This window comes from Camponotus vicinus, unplaced genomic scaffold (genome assembly GCF_025532165.1).
Source record: "Camponotus vicinus isolate PSW18456_S1 unplaced genomic scaffold, iyCamVici1.0 SCAF_3, whole genome shotgun sequence".
Lineage (NCBI taxonomy): Eukaryota > Metazoa > Arthropoda > Insecta > Hymenoptera > Formicidae > Camponotus > Camponotus vicinus.
Genome location: NW_028141967.1, coordinates 16351377 through 16375254, shown reverse-complemented (window position 1 = coordinate 16375254; position 23878 = coordinate 16351377). Strand labels below are relative to the sequence as shown.

Below are 23878 nucleotides of genomic sequence, written 5' to 3'. Positions count from 1 at the left end.
AGTAGTGTGTAATATGCATACGGAAAACTCAAATAGGTTTCAAACACACACATACATATATATTATTGTATAAACTAAATAATTTATCTATAAAAACTTGAGTATTGATTATAAGCATTAATTAATTCTGAGTCAATTATTCTTGGTAATTTTTTAGTCAGACAAAAATATTTCTTATATATGAACTTGCTTGAATTAATATATTATTCTAAATTATGAACTTAATGCATCTTAAAATTAATTTTATTTTCTATTTCTTTTACATATTGTTTATACAATAATTGTCTCTATTTTAAACAACGTATTCTTCCTTTCAATCTAAGCTAAATTTGTTTATTTTATTTTATATTGAAATTTTGAAATATTCATAGATCTAACAAAAAACTACTTTCTGTTACGAAAAACTAATGTAACATTTAAAGCGCATTCATTGTTTATATATGAGAAAATCTGTAATATCAATCATATAAGTAAAATGTGTATAGTTGTTAAATCATTAAATTTTTGCCACATGTGTATTTCAGCCCGTTGAAAGCGAGCAAGAAACGAGGAAACAACATGCATGAAGGATGATTTGGATCAAGAGGCACAGAGTTAGAACGCATTAAACGCTGTCAAAATAGCTGCGAGAGACGGAAGCGACAAGGACGCTGCTGCTGGCTGCGCGTCCCGTGCGCGATTGAGCCTCCTGAAGAGAGTCGCGCGTGGCTGCGCAGTGCGCGACTGCGCAGGTCACGCGTGCGCGCCATCGGGCAGCCGGCAGTCACTACGGTGGCGCCAGCCATGGCGGCGAAAACACACGCGCACGCTGTTACCACCGCCGCCGCCGCCGGTCGGTGCCTCCACGCCTCTACCTCCTCGCCTCCGCCACCGCCACCGCCACCGATCTCGCGACTCGTGGGTAAGTACCCTCACACTCCACGCTCCAATCAGTCTGCACTCGCATGTCCACGAGGTTGCTCGCACGGGCCAGGCGGCATCCTCTCTCTCCCTCTCTTTCGCTTCGCCCGCTCGTATTCTCTGTTCTGTCATTCTCTGTCTCGCTCTACCCCCCCCCTTTCTCTCTTTCTCACGCTCCTTTTCTCCGTCTGTCATTGCCTTTCTCTCGCTCTTTCATTCACCTGACTCTTAACGCGAGCAGTGCGTTACACATCCCGTACGGGGGTGATACCGATCGCCAGTCGAGGTACTGGTCGCGGACATCGCAGCCGCGGTTGAGGTTAGGTCGACGGACCTGTCGATCCTAGTGGCGGGACGCGGCGCGGCGGATTTGAATTTTCGAACGCGGCTTGTTGTCCGCGCCGTGCTGTCGTACAACGTGGATTGTACCGGGTGTCGCGCGTCGAATTTCGCGAGCGAACGATCCCTCGCCGGGAGAACGGCTCGACGTTTCCCTGTCGGGCAATTGCGCGGGTTTTTGTGACCGTCGTCGTTGACAGATCGACAGACGTTGCGCACGCCTGCCAGGTTAGGTGGAGCGACGTTAGGCGGGCCGCGTGTTTTTCGAAACAGCGGGAACGCTTTTGGGAGGATGATGCACCGCGAGTTCTCGTCGCCGCCCTCGTCGCCCTTGATGTTATCATTACCGTCGAAGCTGTCGCACTCGCGTCACGTGGAAACGCGCAGCGACGGAGACGAGCAGCGGGCCCTGTGAGATTCTGTGAATGTTCTCGGACAGCCGCGCGCCGCGGCTCGCCGCGCACCAGTTTCTCAGTGCACACGAGGAAAACGTACGAGAAAACGCACTGGTGATCAACATGTCCTTTCTGCCCTTGGAAGCGTCGCGTGTCCTCGAGTCCCCGTTAAATCGCGAATTCGCGTTAAATCGCGAATTCGGTCGATGAGGAGAACGTCGTGAACGTCTGAATTTGCAAAGAGAAATGTCATTCTAAAAGTGAATGCGATCACTCGAAATAATCGTTTTGGAGCACAAATGTTGTGGCAAGAGTGTCGCGTATTAATAGTGATGAGAATTGATAATTTTCGTATAAAAGAAATGGATTTTATTACATATATAAAGCATTATAATGAAATTGACTTGAAGTAATTGCGATGAGGACATCATCGGTTGGATAAAAATGTTTTTGCACCCGGTATATCGTCAAAACTTTCATACTCGATTACACTAATTTTTTAATATCAGTCATATTAAATCTTTAGATTTTGGATACACTTCTTAAATTGACAGCTAATCCAATCAGCTGATCAACGATTGACAAGAGATATGTGTTTGTGCTGTAAAGTATGTAAAATTTTGTGTAATATATGTAATCATATTTATATATTATGAGTTTTTACTGTGCATAATTGATATGTAACGGTTTGATGATTCAGAAATGTAAATATGCAAACATATAACGCAATGCGTTTTGTCAAAAGCACGAAATTTTGCACAAGTATCGCATAAGCGCGTTTCAATACTCGCAGGAGATAAAAGGATATACGCGAAATCTGTTTAGCTAAAATAACATTTTCAATTAGTAGTTATCTTTATCATACACGTGTAAAATGATAAGATGCTAGATATTAATTCATTATTTACATACTTTTAATACTTTGACCATGTAATATTGCCAATAGATTGATAAAGATTGTATTTGCAATGTATTCTAATTTCGAAATTTGCACAATAAAAATAAACCGATCAAAACAACCAAGAAATTAATATCTTTTGTCAATCGTACACATAATTCAACTTGATTGCTAGCCTGAAAATAAGTATTTACGTACACATAGTCCTATTGACATATTCACCGTTTATCATTTACTGCTGTTTGTCATACGCGGTCTTTTCTATCGGCCAACAATCGCTCGATCGCACACCACAAAAGAGAAGGTGGCCTGGCATCGATCGCAATTACTCGGGGATCAAATTCGATAGCTTTCTGATTGAAAGGTTAGAAGTAGCAGAAATTGTTGGCGGATCGACACTCGACCCAACACCGGTGATTAATTGACAATCGCGATAATTAATGATACACGGTATACCGCGATCTCATGCCACGACACACTGTGTTCCATTAAATTGCGTTTTGTGAAAGAAAATATCGAGTGAGCGGATTCGCTCGTGCTTGTTCATTTTTTGGAAATAATCGTTATATTCGAAATTGTTGAATATTTCCGCTATTTTATAGTCTAAGCGTTTTAATTGCTCATTTTTGCGCACTTTAATTGGAATTTTTGTTATGTTTAAACAATAATGAAAATTCAAAGTTAGGAAGAGATATAGATTTTTTTAACGGCGAAGAATTCAAAACCTCCAAAATTTCAATATAGATTATAGAATGTTAATAATGTAATATGCCAGATATCCAGAGAATGTTTAATGACTTATAACTAGATTACATAATTTAATTATGATAATTAGATTTTGCTAATAATTTTATAAAAGTTAATTTTTTGCAATAGTTGCACATATCATAAAATTTAAGAAATTTTATTAGATTTCATAGAGATATATTTTTTTACACATTCACAATATAATCTATGTAAGAGAATCAAGCTATAATGAATTATATATACGAGTAGATTATTTGTAAACGTTAATTATTGATCTTTACTTTGCTATTCTACATTTAATTAAATTGGTTTTGTGTACAAAGTGAAATCAAATAAGACTATAATTTTATTTCGTTCAGGAAACACGACGTAATTCTCATCGATGTAATTAATGTGCCACGACGTAATTCTCATTGACGAGCGAGCTAATCTATCGAATTCACTTCTCGATCGGTGATTTCTGTCTCTACTCTATTTTACACTTAAATGATAAATGATTAAATTAAATGATAAAATTCGCATTATTACATTTTCGATAGATTCAAATTTATAAAAAAAATATTTAAATACAAAGACAAAAGCAATATCCGGATGATAACAATACACAATAAAAATGAAAGGCTAAAAGACCGTGGCGCAGGTTGTTAGAGCGTAAAAAAAATAAAAGTAATAATAAAAGACTCTAAGTAAGAGACATAATATATTAATAATCAGTTAAATATAAAGAATACAAGGACAAGCGCGATAAGAAAGTTTCTTGTTTAATCGCGCTCTGTTTATTATTTAAAATTTAATTTTGTTTATTTTCTAACGACTTCTTGAATATTGAAAAGGATCTTGAAAAGATCGAAACGTACGTATGTATTCTTTATATTTAACTGATTATTAATATATTATGTCTCTTACTTAGAGTCTTTTATTATTACTTTTAAAATATTTAAAATTTATAAAAAAGAAAGAATAAAAATTAATAGATTTAAGGAAATTTAGAATGAAAATTTATACGTATGAAAAACTCGCTTATGTATATCTTTTGAAAATAGAATAAAATTGTGAATAATATGTGTTAATATTGTACATGAGTTTACTAAATGCACTTTGCATTACTTTGCAATTATTCTGCATAATAATTAATATTTTTTCCTAATAATTAAAAACTAGCTATTAATCTTTTATATTTTATTAGAAATTAAAATGATTTAATAATTATCGATGTTAAGACATCGATCAAACAAAAGAGATGCATTTAAGCTTTCGAAGATGTATAAGATTTTATCTTTTATGAAGCTTGAAAAATAATAATATAGTCTTCATCAAATGCATACAAAGAAATTAACTTACATTAAAACGACATGCAACAAAATAAAAATTGAGAAGAAAGGAAAATTCGCTGATCGAGAAGCATAAAAAAAATTGCAAACGTTAAATAGTCTATTCATAATCGTACCGTCATAATTATAAAAATCACGATTAGTTCGATTAATTTATAAATCCAATTAATAGTCAATAACTAATTAACCGATGTAAACATGATCGATGCGTCTTCTATCGATCATTGTCTTTCTTTGGTTACGCTTCCAAGACTTACAACTAGTTTATACGAAATTCTCTTCGAGTTTCTCGCGTCATCGACCGAATATTTAGAAACGATTAACCGGCAAGATACAGGTAGAGAGAAGAAAACGACGATATATGTTTTAGATGGATAATTCTGCGTACGTACCGAATCACCTACCGCCGCCGTCTCTGGTCGTATTCTCGCAGGCCGGAGGGCTACCTGAGGCCCTGAGAATGCAAAGACCCTTCAATCCACAAGTTAGTGTCCCATTGTCCTTACCCTTACGCCTAAGCTTCCGCATCAGTTTTGCTCTGATACTTGCGTTTACATTGCATTTCCTTTGGCTGCAACAAAACGCATTAAAATGTTGATTCAAGTCTTTCAAATACAGATTTTGATTTTCTCTGAAATTCTTGTATTATTGTAAGAAACTGTAATTTTGTATGATCATCCGAAATCATATAGGATATAATATTTATTATATCATAAATTATGTAACGTAGATGTTACATAAATATACTACTGAAAAAATTATTCGAATTCGTATAATTCTTAAGTACGTTGTAACCAATGGGAATTTATCGGAGAATGTAGAGGGTAAAATTATTTTCACGCTTGTATCGTATGCAACGAAACTGCACTGCGGTAATTCGAGTGTATCGTATTTGACGCGAACACGCATGTCACTATTTGGCAGAAAAACAACACTCTTGAAAAATATGTATAAAATAAAAAAATAATTGTTAACATTGATTTCAACAAACGCGTCAGATAGCTCGAGTTGCCCCTACCTCCGCTTTGCATGTCTGTATCGTTCTATGCATCGTTTTATGCAAGTACATAAATTACGTATTAATTAATATAATGATATAAATAGTGCAATGAATAGAGACTTAGTTGTATATAAGTGTAAATGTGCTTGTGAGTAGCAAATAATGTTAAATCAGTGATGCACAATCTTCCTTTTACTTATTCTTTTTAAGGAGAGCTTGCGTTTAAAGATAATATAATTATAAGAAAAAAAGACAGAATCTCTAATTAAGAAAGATAAAAATTCAAATTCAAATCTAAAACTTACGATATAATTATTAAATGTGAGCTTGTACCTATTTTTAAAAATTAGAAATACAAAAGTATGTAAATGTATTTTATCTTTTGATTGTGAAGAAAAATGTGTAGATTGTGCATCATGATACATATGACATTACATAACACATAGCATTAAAAAAATTAAATTTATATTACCAAAGAGATACAGTAAGTATTTTCATGGATAAAATCGGCGATACAGCTAAATTTAGTTAGAAATATTGTTTGTGGAATATAATTGTGAATTATTGATTAATTTTAGAAGGATTAATTATTAATAAAAATTACGCAACATTCTGGTTAAAGTATATTACATGAAAATATGAATTCGCGGATTAAGTTTTTCGCAAGTGTGATTTAAAAATAAATTGTATATACTACAATCAAAAACGTATCGATAACGTGAATTACGGGAAATATTATTATTAAAAATTCCCGATAATAACAAAACTCTTTTACGATTTTATATATCGCACACATCTTTATCTCATAACCGTGATTGCCGCAAACATTTAACGAATGGGCATCGCGGTTAATTATAAGCGTATTCCGCAGTGTTTTTAAACGCTTGAATATTTTTTATACGTGCGGAACATCAATCGGGCCCGGGATAAAACACGTGCGGATGCGGAACGGTAGATACGGTGGATAGAAAGCAGTTGAACGAGGATGATAGCGAGATAACCGGTCGCATCAAAATTCAGCATCGTTAAAAAATGAGATAATTTCGGGGCGAACCTAATTGCGATGGCACGGTGACAAAATACGCTCGTGTTTTGCCGCCCGCGGGGGCGCGCGGGACGGGAAGGGAGAAAAAAATATGATAAAAGATTATTGCAAATATGCAAGCGACGCGCGTCGCGTCGCGTTGCGAAAAAAGGGCAGGGGCCGCAATTAAAATAATAATGAATATCTAATAAATCACTGATTGGACCGTGGGCGCGTATACATGTCGGGTCGTCGAACACGAACCTCATTTCCCCGGTATAAAAGAATAATAAACTAATCGCGGCGCGTACTAATACCCGGCGCGTGTAACTCATCGCCCGCGTCATTATCGGCCGAATGAAATGTTTATCCGGAAACTGCGGTTGTCCATTCTCGCCGATGAAATCATTTCGTACTTCCGTTTCGCTCCCTTAGTCGCGCGGTTTATACTGACCAGTAACGCGTTTCACACTTTGCGTTTCACGCGAGTTGAATTTGCAGTCTCTGTAACAATTTTATTTTTTTTTTTAATTTTAAGAAAACACCGCAAATAAATGGTAAAAATATTTTTTGATTTCGAAAAATAATTTTCTCGCTACTTATGAAATATATGATGTTGCTTCGTGACATATGTACTCGTGCCAGTAGTTAACGTTGAAATACTCGCATCGTTCCCCGAGAAGTCGATGCACACAGGGAACAACGCACCGTTATTACTTCAGTTACGTTTAATAACGGTTCGATAATTCTGGCATTATAAATGTTACAAAACCCAATGCGTAGATGCTTTAACCGAGCATTCAGTATGCGGCTTAATAGACTCGTCAATCACGGTGAATTGAATGATACAACTGACATACGGGGATGGAAGGGGGGAGGGAATCATGGGGTATGGGGGGACGAGGAGAAGAGCTTCAGGTTTTGACGGATTATTATAACACAGTGGTTTCGCGTTATTAACAGTATACCATGCTGCTTTGATATTATATGCCATTCAGACGTACCTGAAAGCACGGAAATATCCACATGCTGCAAATGAGCTATCTAGTTACACGTTCCAAACATTTTTCCGTTTATCGTGTATGGACGCGATTATCAGGATGAACTTGTACTGTCGAACTCGATAATGCGAGCGTAGTTTCTCAAAATGGAAGTGAACATCAGGAGTGCTTCTGTAAACATCAATGAGCCAGTAAAATTAAAAGGAAATTAAATGTTAAGAGATATAAAAAACTTGTAATCGGTATCTGAATCGATTATAAAATTATAAAATTTAATACTGGATGAAATATAAGAAATATCTATACGATTAAAAGAAGAAACCACGTGTAAAGTTTCAATATCTAAGAAGCGAAAGAAGGCTAGGAACCAAAAACGCGAGTAATGGTGCGTGATATTAATAATATATTATGATGGAAATTTTGTAAAGTTATATTTATCTTACATACAATAAGAAACGCAAAAATATGTATATGTTTAAAATGTACTGTCGATGACGCTTCGACTCCGCTCTAGGTCCTTTTCAAAGTCAAATAGAAAAAGTTGCGTAAGCTATGCTTTAATAATATTATGTTTTTCTACATTTTTTCCTATTTGACCTAGCCTTCCTTTGTTTCTTATTTGATTTGTATCACATTTGAACCATTTTACATTTTTATATTTTTACTTTTTCAATATTTAAATATAAATATAAATATATATATGATATTTAATATAAATTATCAATAAGTCAATAAGTAAATGCCACCTAAATCTTTTTCTATAATTATTTAATAATCTGAAAAAATATATAAATTCATATATATATAATTTACATCGATAAAAAAATTTTAATTTCCATATATACTTTTTATCTATCCGCCAATATTCCACAAACATTAATTAAAAACTATTGAGAATTATTTAATCATGGAAAAGCTTGTAATCTTCTCTTTATAAAATATATTATTACAACTCATGTGTTTCTTTTACTAACCCTTATAAAGCTTTTGTGATTCAAAGATAAAAAATTAAGTTGTATATAAATATTTAATATGTGGGCATTTTTATTAACATCCAAATGTCAGAACTAGCATTCTTTTACTAATAAAATAATAGAGCTCGAGAAGCAAATAACAGACGATTATAATAAGGAAAATTTTAAAGATCACAAAAATAGTACAAAATTAATATCGTAAATTATAAAACTTATTAAAATTCTCATGTGTGAGTTTAACTTTTCAACTTAATATATTGTACATACATATGTTGTTTACTCCTCGAATTTGTTTATTATTCTGTTTATTTTCATATAAACATTGGAACGTTTTTTTTTTAAATTCCTTATTTTGATCCTTTATTAATTTTATATTTCTCGCGCTTGTTTCAGGTGACCGATTCGAAGGACTTACAGGTGCCCTTCAGTACGGCGGCGTCGCTGGGCTACGGGCTGCATCACATGCTGCATCTGCCACCGCAGTTCCTGCACCCGCTCGACCATAGACTACCCTTCGGCGGCTTCCGGCCCCTGGTGCCGTCCGCGTTCGCGCCCCCCAGCAAGTGCCTCAAGGTCGAGACCGGGAACGGCGCGGTGCCGGGGAACGGCGGCCTGCCCAGCATCGGCTCGCTCTCGAGCATGTCGAACATGTTCTCGCCCACGTCCCTGCCGGGCGCGGGCGGGGGCGCGGTGGTGTCCGTTTCCGGTGCGGCGGCCGCCGCGGCCGCCGCCGTCGCCGCGGCCGGCCAGGAAGTCGGCGGGCCGCAGAGCCCAGCTGGTTCCGCGAGTCGGTCGCCCACCGGTACCGCTGGAACTGGTTCCGTGCCGAACCGCGGTGCAACTCCCGATGAAGAGGATCGTGACGCCAATGCCACACCCGGGTCCGAGAACACCGAGCGATCCACCCCCGAGGAGGGACGACCCTACAGACGTGAGTGACTCTGATGAGTGATCCTTGTGCACGTTTTTTGCCTTTTTTTTTGAGGGATTAATGATCGACGCAATGATGAGCTTTATACAATCTAACGATAAGCCATATTACAAGAATTTTTAATTTTTAATTAATTAATAACTTAAATTATTCTATTATATATAATATGCCATCTGATACTTGATTATTTTTGTCGATCATTTATCCATTCTTTATACAATTTTAGTGTCTAAAATATTAATATTCATCATGCACGGCACTATTCGCGTTAATACATTAACGAAACGTTCGAGGAGATTTTAGAATATCCTCGAGATATTTACATTAGATAGCTTCATTGATAATCGTAATTTCCAAGATACTATACGGATTTTAAACATTCTACCCGCTGAATAAACTCGGCGCCGTATCTAAAATTTTCGAAACATACGTCGAGTATATATCTTGGGAGATAAGCGTGCAAGAGTGCAATCTTTCTCGAATCGCCCGCGCTCGGGGTAGACGCCCCGTATATTTTTCCACGTTGACCCCGACATACGGGCGGGTTAAGGCCGGTTACACGAGCAGAGTCGTCGAGATTTGTATGCTTAATCTACCTAAGTCGTTTATTTGAGCCCCTGGCGACGTAACAGCTGCACCACGGACAGTCCGGAAAACGCGCGGAAAGACCACCCTCTTGCCCTCTCTCTTTCCGCCGCGCGTTTGTTTATTTTCCTTTGCTATCTTAATTACCGAAAGATAGAGCCATCCATTTTTCCCTCGGCGGCGACGTCGCCGCCCGCTTTTTTTTTTATTCTTTCTCTGGACTTAGAGAGCACCGGGATAAACTATTATTTATAAATAACATAAATTCTTTATGGCCGAGCATTAAATATAGGGAGTTTTGAAATAGTTTTACATATTTTACAGTAATAATTATTACAAGATTAGTATAGTATTCTTTATAATCTTGACCAAAATGATTGGTATTTCTTGTACTTAGAATTTGGAATTATCTCTGATTCTCATTTTTATCACAAATGACAGATAAACAATACATATATTTGTTTTTCTTCTCTCTCTTCCCTTTAAAAAGAATCAGGCCGCGCGCTAAGCATCTTTGTGATGAAATTTTATACATTTCTGGCTCCTCTCTGTGCAAATTAACCGTCGGCGAAAAAGCGCGCCGAATGGTCAGTTCGCTCTCTTTTCATCGGCTAATTTTCGTTTGATTGCGAAAGAGAAAAGGGGTTGGAGACACACGGAGAATCTCTCTCCCTTCGGCTCCGTTTTTCCTTTTCTTTTTTTCTTATTTTCGCGTATCCCTCGACGCGGAGATAACGACGTCCTTTGACCGCTTCACGTCGACGTTAGCACGTTGCTAATTAGTCGATACCGACTTTGTGGCGATACACGCCGTATTGCGTCGCGCAGCAGGAAATAGTCATTGCGGAAAATTACTCGTGTAATTGCGAAAAGTCAATTTTAATTACGAAAATTATTGCGCGCGCGAATGTCGTATCTCGCATGTCGATTTCTTTTTATATAAAAAAAAAACGTAGCTTTATTGAAATTTCTTGAAGAGTCAACAATCGCTTCCGCGCTGATTATTCCATGTTTCATGTTTTATAAAACGACGAGATATGTCCATGATAATTGTTGAATCTCTTTTCATTTCGAAGCTCTTTCGATGCACCATTTATTGCCATCGCCGCGAATCGGTGCTGGATACATTATTAACATATTGTTTGATATCTCGAATGTCGACGCTATTATGCGAATTGGCCGCGCATACCTATTTTATACTCCACATAGTGCGGTATTTTCATTACACACTCGCGCCCTTTTTGAGCGGCTTCGTGAACGACGCGTATAACGTGAGACGCGGTTGACATACGCTCGCGCTCCCGTGCTTCATCGCTATTTATGGCAAATAACCATATGCGACTGTATCGTGCAATTTACATTGCGTTTATTTGACTCTAATGGCGCGGCAAAAATATCGAGTTAATATTGACTCGCGTTTGTAACGCGCGTGTGTTTGACTGCGTCCACAAGTTGCTATAATCGACTATCATCGTTTCAATAATGGTTATCGTTTCGGAATTTTATTATTAGGTAGACACACGATACACATTTCTACGAGATAAAATCTTTTCATAATTGTGATGATTATTAAAGATACAAAATTATAATTTTTTTTTTATATTAGATATATTGTTTTCCTTTATCCGAAAATACGTTTCATCGAAGGGGCATTTTTATTCATTAATTTGATTATTTTAAGGCATGACAATTTCTCTAATCGCTCGTTAGTAATAAACACAGTTTGAACTGCCGGCAACTTTCGACCGAAGGTCGAAATAAAATCGCTCAGCAAATCCGTTCGTAATCAGTTCGCCGGTGTGGAGAATACAGGTGGACAAGTAATATGTGTATTGTATCGGTCGTGCTCGCATCACTCCCGCGAACGTATGTACAGTCGTTCTATCGAGGGAGGGATATGCGGTGTTTGGCTCGCAGCCGGGGGTTGGAGTGTGCAATCGTACCGTTTGGCAGCCTGTTTGAATGTTTTGCGACGAGTTTATTCGAGTTATCAATTTCCTGGCAAATATCTGTATTTCCGCGCACCCATGTTTTCCTTCCCTCCTCTCTTCTCATTCCCCTGTCATTCTCCGTCCCTCTCGTCCGCACCTACAGCAGCATCGCACAATTGCAGTTTTGTCAAAGATGCAAATCGAACCGCGCAAAAGAATCGACATGTAACATGTAGCGAGTGAAAAAAAAAGAGGGAATACGTCTCCTTATATTTGTATATTTGTAGATCGATTTCATTAGATTTTGTACATAATATCGGACATATTATACGAAATAAATGGGAATATAATTTGAAACGTCATACGTGAAAAATAATATGTAACACAAAAAATTGATTGATTTTTTTTTATATACATATTTAGATATTATTGTAATAACTCTGAGATGAACCATCGCGCGCATTCGGAAAATGCCGTACAAATATAATTTTTTTCTCGCTGTGTTTTATTTTATGTTTTTTATATTGTTATTGCCGTTTTTAATTACATTTCGGAATTTGCAATCTTTACATGGCGTCACCCCAAAATTGCACGCGTATCAAATGGATACATAATGTGAAAAGTTACGGAACAAAGTCCAAAAGGTATAAAGGGTCATCAAAAATCATTGATAATTTCGAAAATAAAAAAAAATACAAAATATATATATATATACATATATATCAGGGTTTGTTTTCAACATACGCGGTCGTTTTAAAAAGGCACTTATTCACGTAAAAGCGCATGATGCATCATAGGGGCGCGACACACGAATGGTCGAAGGGCCGCGCTTGTATTAGCGCGTTATCCGCGCGTGTATTTTTTTACGCGCGCATAAATATGCGGTAGTAATATAACATAGGAACGCCGCGCTCGTGTCTCGACGAGGGATGACGGTCATGAAATGGCGAACGTAAACCGGAAGTGCCGTGATTTTTAACCCGCCGCGAATGTATGACATCGTTTTTTCGGTTTTGCGTATTTACGTTCGCGCAATTTTTCGCGAATCATTTTCGCGCACGCCGCTCGATTCGTCCACGTAATAAAAATTCAAAATAAAGATCTTTGAGCAAAGCGCAAAGTTGCTTACGTGGCTTATTTATTAATATTATATTTCTAAGTTTGAAAAAAATTTATATATGCGATTTTATAGTATTATATGCATGTATATGGCAATGAGAAGGAATGAAGAAGCTAATGATAAAATCTTAGAACATGAAAAATTAATATTGAAGTATACAACACTTGTAAAGGAGAGCTTCTTTCATCCTTTTGTATATTATACTATAAATAATAAAATAAAAAATCAGAATGTCAAGTGATATTCCGTAGTAAGCGTATGCGTAAGCAAATGCATTGCTATCAGCGAAAAATTAAAAAAATGATGAAAGCATCAAGAGGGTTAATACACGTGCAACGAGACGATGCATCGTGCATTGCGTAAATTATTGCTTCTTAGGAAAATAGTTAGCATAGCGACCATTACGACTCTGTCGTACGTCACGGGTAAAAGCCTGTATAAACGTCAGTTACGTCAATCATTCTTTAATAGGAATGAATTTTCACCGACCGCCACTAAATCACTATTGGCCAATAACGTTTATCGTTAACGAAACATCGCGTACGTCGCTGGTACTGAATTGATGTACCACTTCGCCAATGAGATATAGTATAAATACTCGCAGACGTGATGCTGCAACTATGTTAAGCAATCGAGCGAACGGGATAAAATCGAATTTGCGTGTAACGTACGTAATTGCTATAGCAGTAAATCGATTGAAAATTAATGTCCCTTCGGTTTATCTATTAGATAATAGCAATAGAAAATTATAATTCTTTTACGCGGAAGATGTTTTTACGATAAGATATTTCACACTATTTTATTTTGTTTTATTTTAAAACAATATATTTTATACATAAAGTAGTATAAAGGAAAAACAATTTTCGTCATAAAATTAAACTTGGCTATATTAATATTAATATCATGTATTGTATTTTTTGAGGTTCAATATCAATTTAATTTCAATTTACATAATTTATAAATATTATGAGAGTTTTAGGTATAATTTTTCTCAGATTCTATCTTTGGATTATTATTACTAATAAATTATTAAAATATAGTGTATATAGATGACGACTTTATCATACTTTTTAAAACAATTACAGTATTTTCAAGGATGTTCCCTTCTCACAAATGAGTGATGCTCGAACACATTCGCCAATGTGTGCGTAGAAGTTTCCCCTCATTTGTATTCTTAGAGCGAGCCGCGAGCCGGCACCCACGATTTACTATCACGTCGTACGAATTATTTAGTAATCAAATTTCGCCCGTTTACCGAGGCTTCGATGGCGACATGGAAGGGTGGTTACGTCGTTGGCCGCTTTTACGATGATTTCTCTATTTTACGGTGGCTGCGTGAGAGGACCATTAGGCAACCGTTGAGATCCGGTGTAAACGTGCCACGAAAGCACTTTAAACCGCGAATCAATGGTTTCTCGTAGTCTGAGAAAATTATTGCCATAAAGTCCCGAAAAGATGATAAAAGAATATATTCCATTCGATGATATTTTTCGATAAAATTATTTTTGACATAAAGCATACTACGAAAGAAAAGAATCTTAACTTGAAGATTAAATTAATTTAATCTTAAGTTAAAATTAAATTAATCTAAAGGTATGAAAATGTATGAAAAATCTAAGACGTGCGTAAATAATATTATAAAAATTTTAAACTTCTGAATATTTTCTTGATTTTGAATTTATTTGTGTAACATTTATACTTTTGGATACACAAACATCACATACATTTCTTTATGCTTTTGTGAAAATATGATATCTATATCAGTTTACATGATTTTTCGAAGATGCATCGTTACATCATCTCGGTACAGCAACTTTTAAAAGGGATGAATGGGATTTGCTCACCGATAATATGCGTTTCGTTATTATTATTATTTTTTTTCGTTGCTCATATCGCGACCCAGATAACTCGGCATCGGCCATGGTTGAACCAACAATTCGTTACTGCGGATTATCCAGCTGTCCGCGTCGAGAAAAGGCGAGTAACGCGAAACTCATTATGATGCAGGAATAACGAGCCGCAGTATAGATTACCGGATTACAAACGAACTGGAATTATTGAATTACAAATGATTCCTCTGGTTCCTCCTCTCACGTTCGATATTTTGTTTCTTTGTTATTTTAAGATACGACTTTTCGCGTTGGCACGCTTTTAATCAGCGAGTCATATGATTCTATTAATATAAATTTGATTTTGAGATGCAGTATATTTTATTTAACATTATGCTTACAATGATAATTATAATCATTTTTATTATTAATTTATTATTAATTTCATTTATGACATTTAATTTGCTAATTGGAAATGTGTATCTGTATCATTAAATGTAAAAATTATGTAATGCAAAAAAAATTAAAGATAAAAGAAATAAATATTGGAAGTGAATAATGTAAAAAATATTACTTATTGATAGGAAGAAAGTTAAAAGTAAAACTAAAACTAACGACTTTGACTGTAGTTGCAATCGATCTTTTTGAAATCTTTTTATTAAAACTTTTATTAGTAATTGGATAATTATTTTTCTTCAAATTCCTTAAAATTCTTCTTCTTTAATTTTAAACAATACACAAGTTCCAAGCATAGATTCAAACGATTACACACTGTACACGTATGTAACCTTGTGTACCCTCTTGCAACTAGCTCGAATCGAAGTGCGCAAAAATGGACGACCGGACAGTCTGTGACCCATATTACTTGGCAAATTTTTAATTGCATTTTTTTCCATTGACGAGGAGGACCAACACGGTGTGCCTTATGGGTCGCGTTGCGTCCATCGCGTTCGTTTGTATTCGACGGGAGCGTTTCGCGAGCGAACGACATTGCGAACGGACGCGCAACCTCGACGCGACCAATTACCAATCACTCTCGCGGAACAATAAAGCAAAACCGTGGAAAAAAATTCCCGTCAAAAGTATCGCGTTTCATATGCACCTAGCGCGTTTCCGCGCGGAGTTCGCGGTGGCGTATAACCGTCGCGCAAAAATAAAATTAAAAGCTGAATGCTGCGAAAAAAAACGCGCCATCGCATCGGTCTCCTTTGTTTACGAAAAAACAATTCATCACTATGCATTTTTAGAGCGATACGAAATATTATAATATTGTATTAATCGTAGCAAGTCGCGCGAATCTGAAAAGGGACATGAATGCACTTTCGGAGAGAATAACCGAACGATGTTATATACCTGAGATTTTTATTCCCGGTGAAAGCGATAACAAAACTGATGCTCCGATATTGAAAAAGTAAATGATTCAATTAAGAGTTTTATCTTCTCAGCATAGTTGGTGTATTTTATTGTCCATTTTTTCCACGTGGCTTATCTATCAATTTAATGACGCGATAATGTCTAATGGAATCAAATATGAATTCAGTGGAATAGTCTGGCACAATATTAGATAACATCATTTTATATATGTAGATTGTTTTATTTCGAGCTTGGTTACTTTAAAAGCTGTAAAAGCTTCTTTATCGTATGCTTCCATTTACTTTCCTCACCAATTACATGTATCAGCATATTTATTAGCTAACAACTTTTGTCAAAAATTTATAAAATATAAAAGAGATAAAAATTAATTTTTGATATCAAAAAAGAAAGGAGAAAGAGAGAAAGAGAGCAAGTGGGAAGCTGTCATCGATCCTGCGAGGGTAGTTAGCTCGGGGAGACTCGTGTGAGGTGAAGGAAAGAGCCTCGCAAGAAGCGAGGGGAGGAAGGACACTATTCATCATGGACCGAGTGGTGCAAAACTGCAACTGCGGCGACGTGAAACTTGCCGCGCCTCCTCGAGCTCACAGTCGTCGTAGAAAGGTGGAAGAAGCGGGTTGAGGGTTGGAGCGGGAGGACAGTAGGGGCAATAGAGGTGGCGCAGTATTGGCGGTGTCGTAGCTCGGAGTAAAATAACTGAGAGACCAGCTGTTCTCCTTCTTCTCCTTCCGACTGCAACCAGCTAGGCGGAGCTCGCAGATCGAGCTCTATATAACAGCTGCATGTGCATTGGACAACTAAAGACTCCTCCGCCTGCATTCTTGCGCAATAGAAACGATCTTCGTCTCTCTTCCTCTCTCTCTCTTTCTGTATATTTGTGTATGTGTGAGCCCAGCTTGCGCGATTTGTACATGCTATTCGTAAAAAGATGCACGGTATAGTAGAGTTTTATTCTTAAAATAGTAGACTTTATTTTTTCCCTTGTGAGAGCATTTGATTCCAAGCGATTAAAGTCATCATAATTATTTTTCATTTCTGATGGCGATGTGAATAATATTATTTTCATTTTGATATTAATTATTGATTATTTTAGAGTTCATAATAACGTGAAATAATTATCTGGTATAGTCCCATGCCGGATATTAAATTTTTAATGATTTATTCCATAGGAAACTATTAAATTATCTTTTGCAATTGGTATATCTTTATTTTTAATGAATAGCAGAGAATCTGCAAAATATTCCAACTTTTAAAAAAGTAAAATTTTCGTGAGCAAAGAGATATGATAACTAAAACAAAATTTCTCTTCCCTATTAATACGTTAATAAAAGAAATAAATTTCTGACATATTAATGGATCTGGGGAATCCGAAATTTTTTATTTCTTGAAAACTCACTTTACGTAATTAATCTTTGTATATCACGAGTGATAAAACACGCGGACACATTTCTACCTCAGGTGTACTATAAATACGTAACCCTGTGCATTTGTTACCTCGCTGTCAGGTCGACGACTCCTTTTTTGACTACCACGATCTCCATGTGGAACCATCGTTTTACCTTTTCCTTCCATCTACCTAGTCGATGTATCTTGCGCTCTTCATCCTCCCCGAGGAGCGAGGATACCTCGTTTGCGAGAGGGGGGTTAGTGATCTTCTCGTGCATGTGTTGGTGATTCTCTCTTCCGTCTTCCGTCTTCTGTCCCATCGTTCCTATGCTCGTTTAACGATCTGGCTCTCGCTGCCGCTAGAAATAGAAGCTCCGCCTCCTAGACCGGAAGGAGCTGAAGGCTGAATGAGAGGGAAAGAGATAGAAATAGAGAGGAAGCGTAGGTAGAAGAGGAAGAGAGAGAGAGAGAGAAAGAGAAGTATCCTCCTCTGTAACGTGGGAGGACGAGATTCCTTGTGAAGCTCTGGGCGTGGTGAGGGAGGAGCTTCCTATACTGTATACGAACTCGTTTATATCCGGCGACGACCGGAGCTTCTGCGCCCGGATGCACCTGACTTGGCATCGACGTCATCGGGACTGTCGAGATCGTAGACACTCGCGTTCGCCAAAACCGTATATCGTTATGTTTCTCTTTTGGTCTTTTATCTGGAATATATAATTTTCTCTCTCTATTGAGATTATTATTATTCCGTTAAATGATTTTCTTTTTCAACAATTAAAAATGAAATTTTTTGTTGACTATTTAGAACTACTTATTCGTTGAATTATATTGTTTTATTAATTGCAAAGAATGTGATAGATAATGAAATGCTTATTATATATTTATTATACATTTTTATAATTAGAAGAATTATTTTCTGCCAAAGTAAGCATTATACACACACACATGCACGCATAACTGGTATCTTGCAAGTTTAAATTCGCTCACTGGATTGCCTATTTAAACTCGAATATTGTATATATATTCAAATAAAAAAGATACAATAGGTTCGACTATATTACGAGCGAATTCTACATATCAGTTACGTAGAACACAATGGAACGTAAAAGCTCGAAATAATTTTAATCAAAGACGTTAATTTCAATTTATGATTCACGGTGGATTCGACTGGGCTTTAACATAATTTAATGAAATTCGGTGCTAATGCAACATATTTGGCATATGTATTCCGCCGGATGGAGTAGAGTTTCCCTGTAATTTTAATTAAAAGTATTGATTTAAATTTATGCTACATAGCCCTCCACATATTAATTCGATTCATTTAATACGCGTCGTCAATTTTATTCTCATCGAGTGGTCTGCGACTGCAACGCAATCGCGAGATATCTTTTGCAAAAGAACGTCGATTGACTTGCGAGATATTTCTTGCGCGTTTAGGCAACTTTTTTCGCATGATAATATTATTGCTTGTAAATTGTGAAGTAATTTAAAAAAAATTTAAAGTGGTGATTTATATATGTATATAAAAGAGAATATAAAATTTACACGGAATCCGCCAATTTCGTGTAACTTGATGAACACGAGACTTCGTAATGAATGTAACGAAGAGGGTTAATTTGGATTCGCAGTGGATTTGACCGAATTTCAAGCTTAATGAAATCCAGTAATAGTATATATATATATATATATATATATATATATTTAATTAAAATTTTATTTCGGACACGTCAATTGTGTGTGACATGTCTCTTTTCATAATAAAAAGAGAAAAATATATTTTATATCGGACGAGGGCGATATATTTTTATTACCAATGTTGTGAAATTTTTACTATAGGATTGCTTATTTCAATTGAAAATGCAGCTGTACAAATATTTATCGTGCATCTTAGCGAAGAAAACGAGCGAAATACTTGATAAAATTCACTTATATATATTCTTCAAATAATAAATTTTTTATTTTAACATTTGAAAAAATGCATTTATCACGTCCATGCATCATTTACGCTCGTGGCTTGGCGTCTGCCACGATCGACGCGGCCCGTTTACGCGACGATGACGAGCGCAAGAGCATAAGAGAGACGCGGGAAGGTGGACGTCGCCCAGGAAGGAGGGTTAAACTGCGCAGTTTGCCAATTTGCCGCAGGCGTCGTCGCGCGTAGATACCGCCATGTCGTCCCAAGCCGCGTTTAGCGAACCGGAAGATGAAGTGCGCGAACGAACGAGATTCGGCGAGAGGCTGATGTGCGGTTGAGGAGATTAATATGCGCGCGAGGCTCGCGCGCGCCACCCCCGCATCCTCATCCTTCACCCTCGTTTCACCCGTGTCCGCGGCTTCGCGCGGCACACACGTCGTTTTGTTCTTCTCTCCTCTCTCCGCTCCCTCTTCTCTCTCGCTCGTCAACCACCCCTGCTCCGCTCCGTCTTTCTCTCTCCATCTCGTCGCACCCCCGCAGTCCCATTTGCGAGTGGCGGCAATATATACACACGTATAAATCCAGCGACGCACACGTGTACCCTCGACGTACACCGCGGCCGGTCCCGGGCATTTAGTAATTTCTGTCACGAGCCGAACGTTCCGCGTTCGGAACGTCAACTCACGTGTAACTGCGGAGCGAATGGCTGCTCACGTATGCGTCGAGCTTAGCCGGCTATCGCGAGAAGAGGATGGCCTCTGCGAGAAAATTCGTGCCCGCCGCGACGCTGATGGCCCGAAGCCGCCGTCGGGCGCGACCACGTTCGTGCAAATAGTCTGCACGTGGAATATCGAAACTGTCATCTTATGCGCGATATAAGTACACAGGCAACGTTCGATTCGACGGGAGCAGCCAGATGCTCTTTACAGCGACATCGAAACGGGCTTTCGAAGTTTCTTTTCATCGATGAAGAAATTTGGTTAAATTCTACAACGATTCGAGACAAATTTTGCATCTTATCAAATGATAATATTTTACAAATATACCTCATCATTGATATGAAAAGGAGTTTTCTTATCATGTGCAATTTAATTAAAACTATTATGCTTGAGAATTTTTTTTATCCTTGAAGTTGATTTTTGATTAGGTAAATTTTCTTTCAATCTTGCGCGCCGCAGGACTTTCCTGATTAACATGTAACCTTAACTTAGGCTAACCATAAATTAACGATTATATATTCTAGGCATAGCACCGACCAGCATTGATGTTTGAATGCGTCCTGGCAGTTTAAATTAGGTTTACTGATCGATATGACGAGGGTTGTTGTTCTATATCTCCGGATAACATAATTGCACTCAGATTAATTTAACATAATTTGAATAGTACGAAAATGAAGGAAAGATACAAATACTGCCGGGATACATGAATTAGAAACGTATCATTCTCTCAAATTACGTTGTCCAGGTTTTTGCGCCACTTGGAATACACTTTGATCCCTGTCACATAATTCGTCCTCATAAATTCAATAACCGGATGACGTCAGAAACATCACGAGCCAGTACTTTTTACATCGGAGGTAACTGCGGGATGTTCTTTCCTCGGCATTCCGGAGGCATTCCGCGTGCCATTCCGCGGAAGGGTTGAGAGGGAGGGAGCGAGGGCGAGGGGCGGCAGCGGGGACCAGCCGGTCGGTCATTCGGCGGGGCGCAAAGAGCGGCAGAAATCACGCGTGCGGTTTTGCGGGCTGCGTTCCTGACCGCCGAACGCCGAACTTCGGATTGAACTGTCACCATCAGCCCGTACGCCGCGACCGCGTGACGTATATTCGTTCGTAATAACTGCGGTCGACCAGCCGAGACACTCGGTAAACGTTGTTTTACGAGCCGCTCCGTCTTTTCTTTTTCGTGCCCCCTCGCGTGTAACACGTCTCTCGATGCTCGCCAATTCGCCGCGACATAACTAAGAACGTCCTCGAGGACTCTCCAAAGCGGAGGTGCCGAATATGCGTCAATCAAGCGGCTTCAACCATTGCGGCTTTGCATTTCAAACATACAATAATGTAGCTCGTTGTCATAAAGGCAGCATAAAAGGGATTCGCATCTTTTTTATCATAGAAACATGCTATTTTTAGTTTTTTATTTCCTTAAAATAATTTTATTATTTTTATGATACTGTTTATTTATTTTTTTAGATAGATGTGTAATCAACATTCGCTTTTTTAATCTTGGAAGATAACCAGTATTATTAATATTATTTTTAGCATATATATTTGCCAGTATAAATAAAAGCTTATCTAAAATTCTAAATCCGGCTCGACTGCAATTTTTTTCTAGATAAACGAAGACATGATATAATCGCAAAGTTATTTATATAATTATTGAATTATTGTAGAAGTTTGTAAAGTACATGAATTTTAAATAATTACCATGCATCGATTATTGTAATTTCGACGAGTTTCAAAAACGTTGCAAAGTAGATAGGAATCTGTCTCATCTGGATCCAAGTTGTATGAGGGAGAAAAAAAATGTCGGTGGGCGAGTTAATAAATCAAATTACAAAAATGACAAAAATGATTGGTTAGTCATCGACGCGCGATAAAACGATCCGGCGAATCCGATCGCGGTAACACGTGGACGACTTGATTTATGCTTCGGCCACCCTCGCTTAGAAGTGCGCACGTACGCGCCCACGTTACATACGCACAGATACGATAGAAAGAGAGAGAGAGAGAGAGAGGACGAAACGTTTTGGCGTCGCATTATATCGTCGAAGGCGTGGGTGTCGCTAGCCTATCGGCGGTTTTCGGGGGCTGGAGGCTATTTGTCCACCGGGCTACGTTGTTACCTTTTTATTTGCCCGCCCGTTATATATGGCGGCACACATATGTATGGATACGCGTCCATATGTCCGGACCGGGCCATAAAAATACCAGCGAGAGCCGATACATCGGGTATTATTAGAAGCTCAAAACAAGATTGCCCGGACGACTCCGACTTTCGTGGCCCTCCACCTTTCGTTTCTGCACCCTTCGTCGGCCAGCCCTTCGCACTGTCGTCACTCGCCCCTTTCTCCTAGGGCGATCTCGATGCGGACAGTCGCGCAAAGGACCTTCTAACCCGAAACGTATCGTGGTAATCGGCCCGAATCCCTTTTACGTAAAAACGTTGACGAGTTTCGTCTCCGAGATATAATACGCGATGTTTCTCAATCTAAATCTTTGCTCCCTTGACCTTTTATAGCTCGCAAACTTGTCTCCGACTCATAAAAGAAGAGTAGAGTCTTTTATATATATAACATTTTATATATAACATATATATAACATTTTTATATTTTAAAAGAATTTCTACTTAAGTTGGATTTTATTTTTTCTCGACATTATTTGATAGTTAAATTTAACTAATTTTGTAACTCATCGCAAATTCTGTCCTATATAAATATATATAACTTTTATCAATAATTTAAAAAAATAAAAAATTTTAATAAAGAGGTGGAAAATATTCAAGCACTAAAATTGAAAAGAATAAGATTTTTATTCTAAGATTAACCTGATGCCACACATATAATTTTACATATAAATAATTATTTCGTACGAACCGTATTATAAATTTTATATCGCCGTTAGACAAATGTCACGTCAGTAAAAATTATCCGAGACTCACACCTCGGTTTTGAAAGGGAGGAAAGAGGACGTCCGTCGCACGAGATCGTTCACACAAAAGAATACGAGAAAAGGAAGAAGCGGCTTACGCGGCGCAAGGTTAGAGGCTTAAGCCTGCCGTAGTAAGACGTTCCACCTTTAGCCCTTTGCTCTCTCTCTCTCTGTCTCTCTCATGGGCCTTCGTGGATATTTACAACGTCGTCGCCCGGCCCCGCGTCGAGCGGAAGCCGAGGAGTGAGAAATGGCCGTGCCGACAATTAACTGAAATCACAGCAGGCCAAGGCGGTTTGTCACTGTCTGCACCCTCCAACTATACCGTGCCCTGCCGTTATCGTTAGTTGTCGCTAATGCCACACATCTATGACTATCGCCGGGCAATATCGAGAAACGAACGTTCATAGTTTAATCTTTTCCCTCTTCGCTCTTTGCTATCCGGTTTTAACGCAAAGTTACGACGAAGTTTTAATTCGAGCGTACGATCTTTCCCGTGGAATCGCAAATATCGTGCTATAATTAACGCCGCGTATACAAAATCGCGGA

General features: G+C 37.8%; 1 protein-coding gene across 6 annotated transcripts in view; it reads left to right on the top strand.

Moving 5' to 3' along the window:
- Positions 1–763: 763 nt before the first annotated feature.
- Positions 764–23878, top strand: part of LOC145968416 (E3 ubiquitin-protein ligase RNF220) — a 151324-nt gene continuing 128209 nt past the window's right edge. Inside the window, exons 1-3 of one of the 6 annotated variants that reach the window (XM_083093846.1) lie at positions 764–901; positions 4981–5094; positions 9003–9540. In XM_083093846.1, the coding sequence (XP_082949972.1) occupies positions 4981–5094; positions 9003–9540 (652 nt within the window). In that variant the 5' untranslated portion in view covers positions 764–901. Of the gene's footprint in view, positions 902–948; positions 1749–4980; positions 5095–9002; positions 9541–23878 lie in introns of those variants that run through there. The other 5 variants (XM_083093845.1, XM_083093843.1, XM_083093844.1 and 2 more) reach the window with 5 other exon arrangements.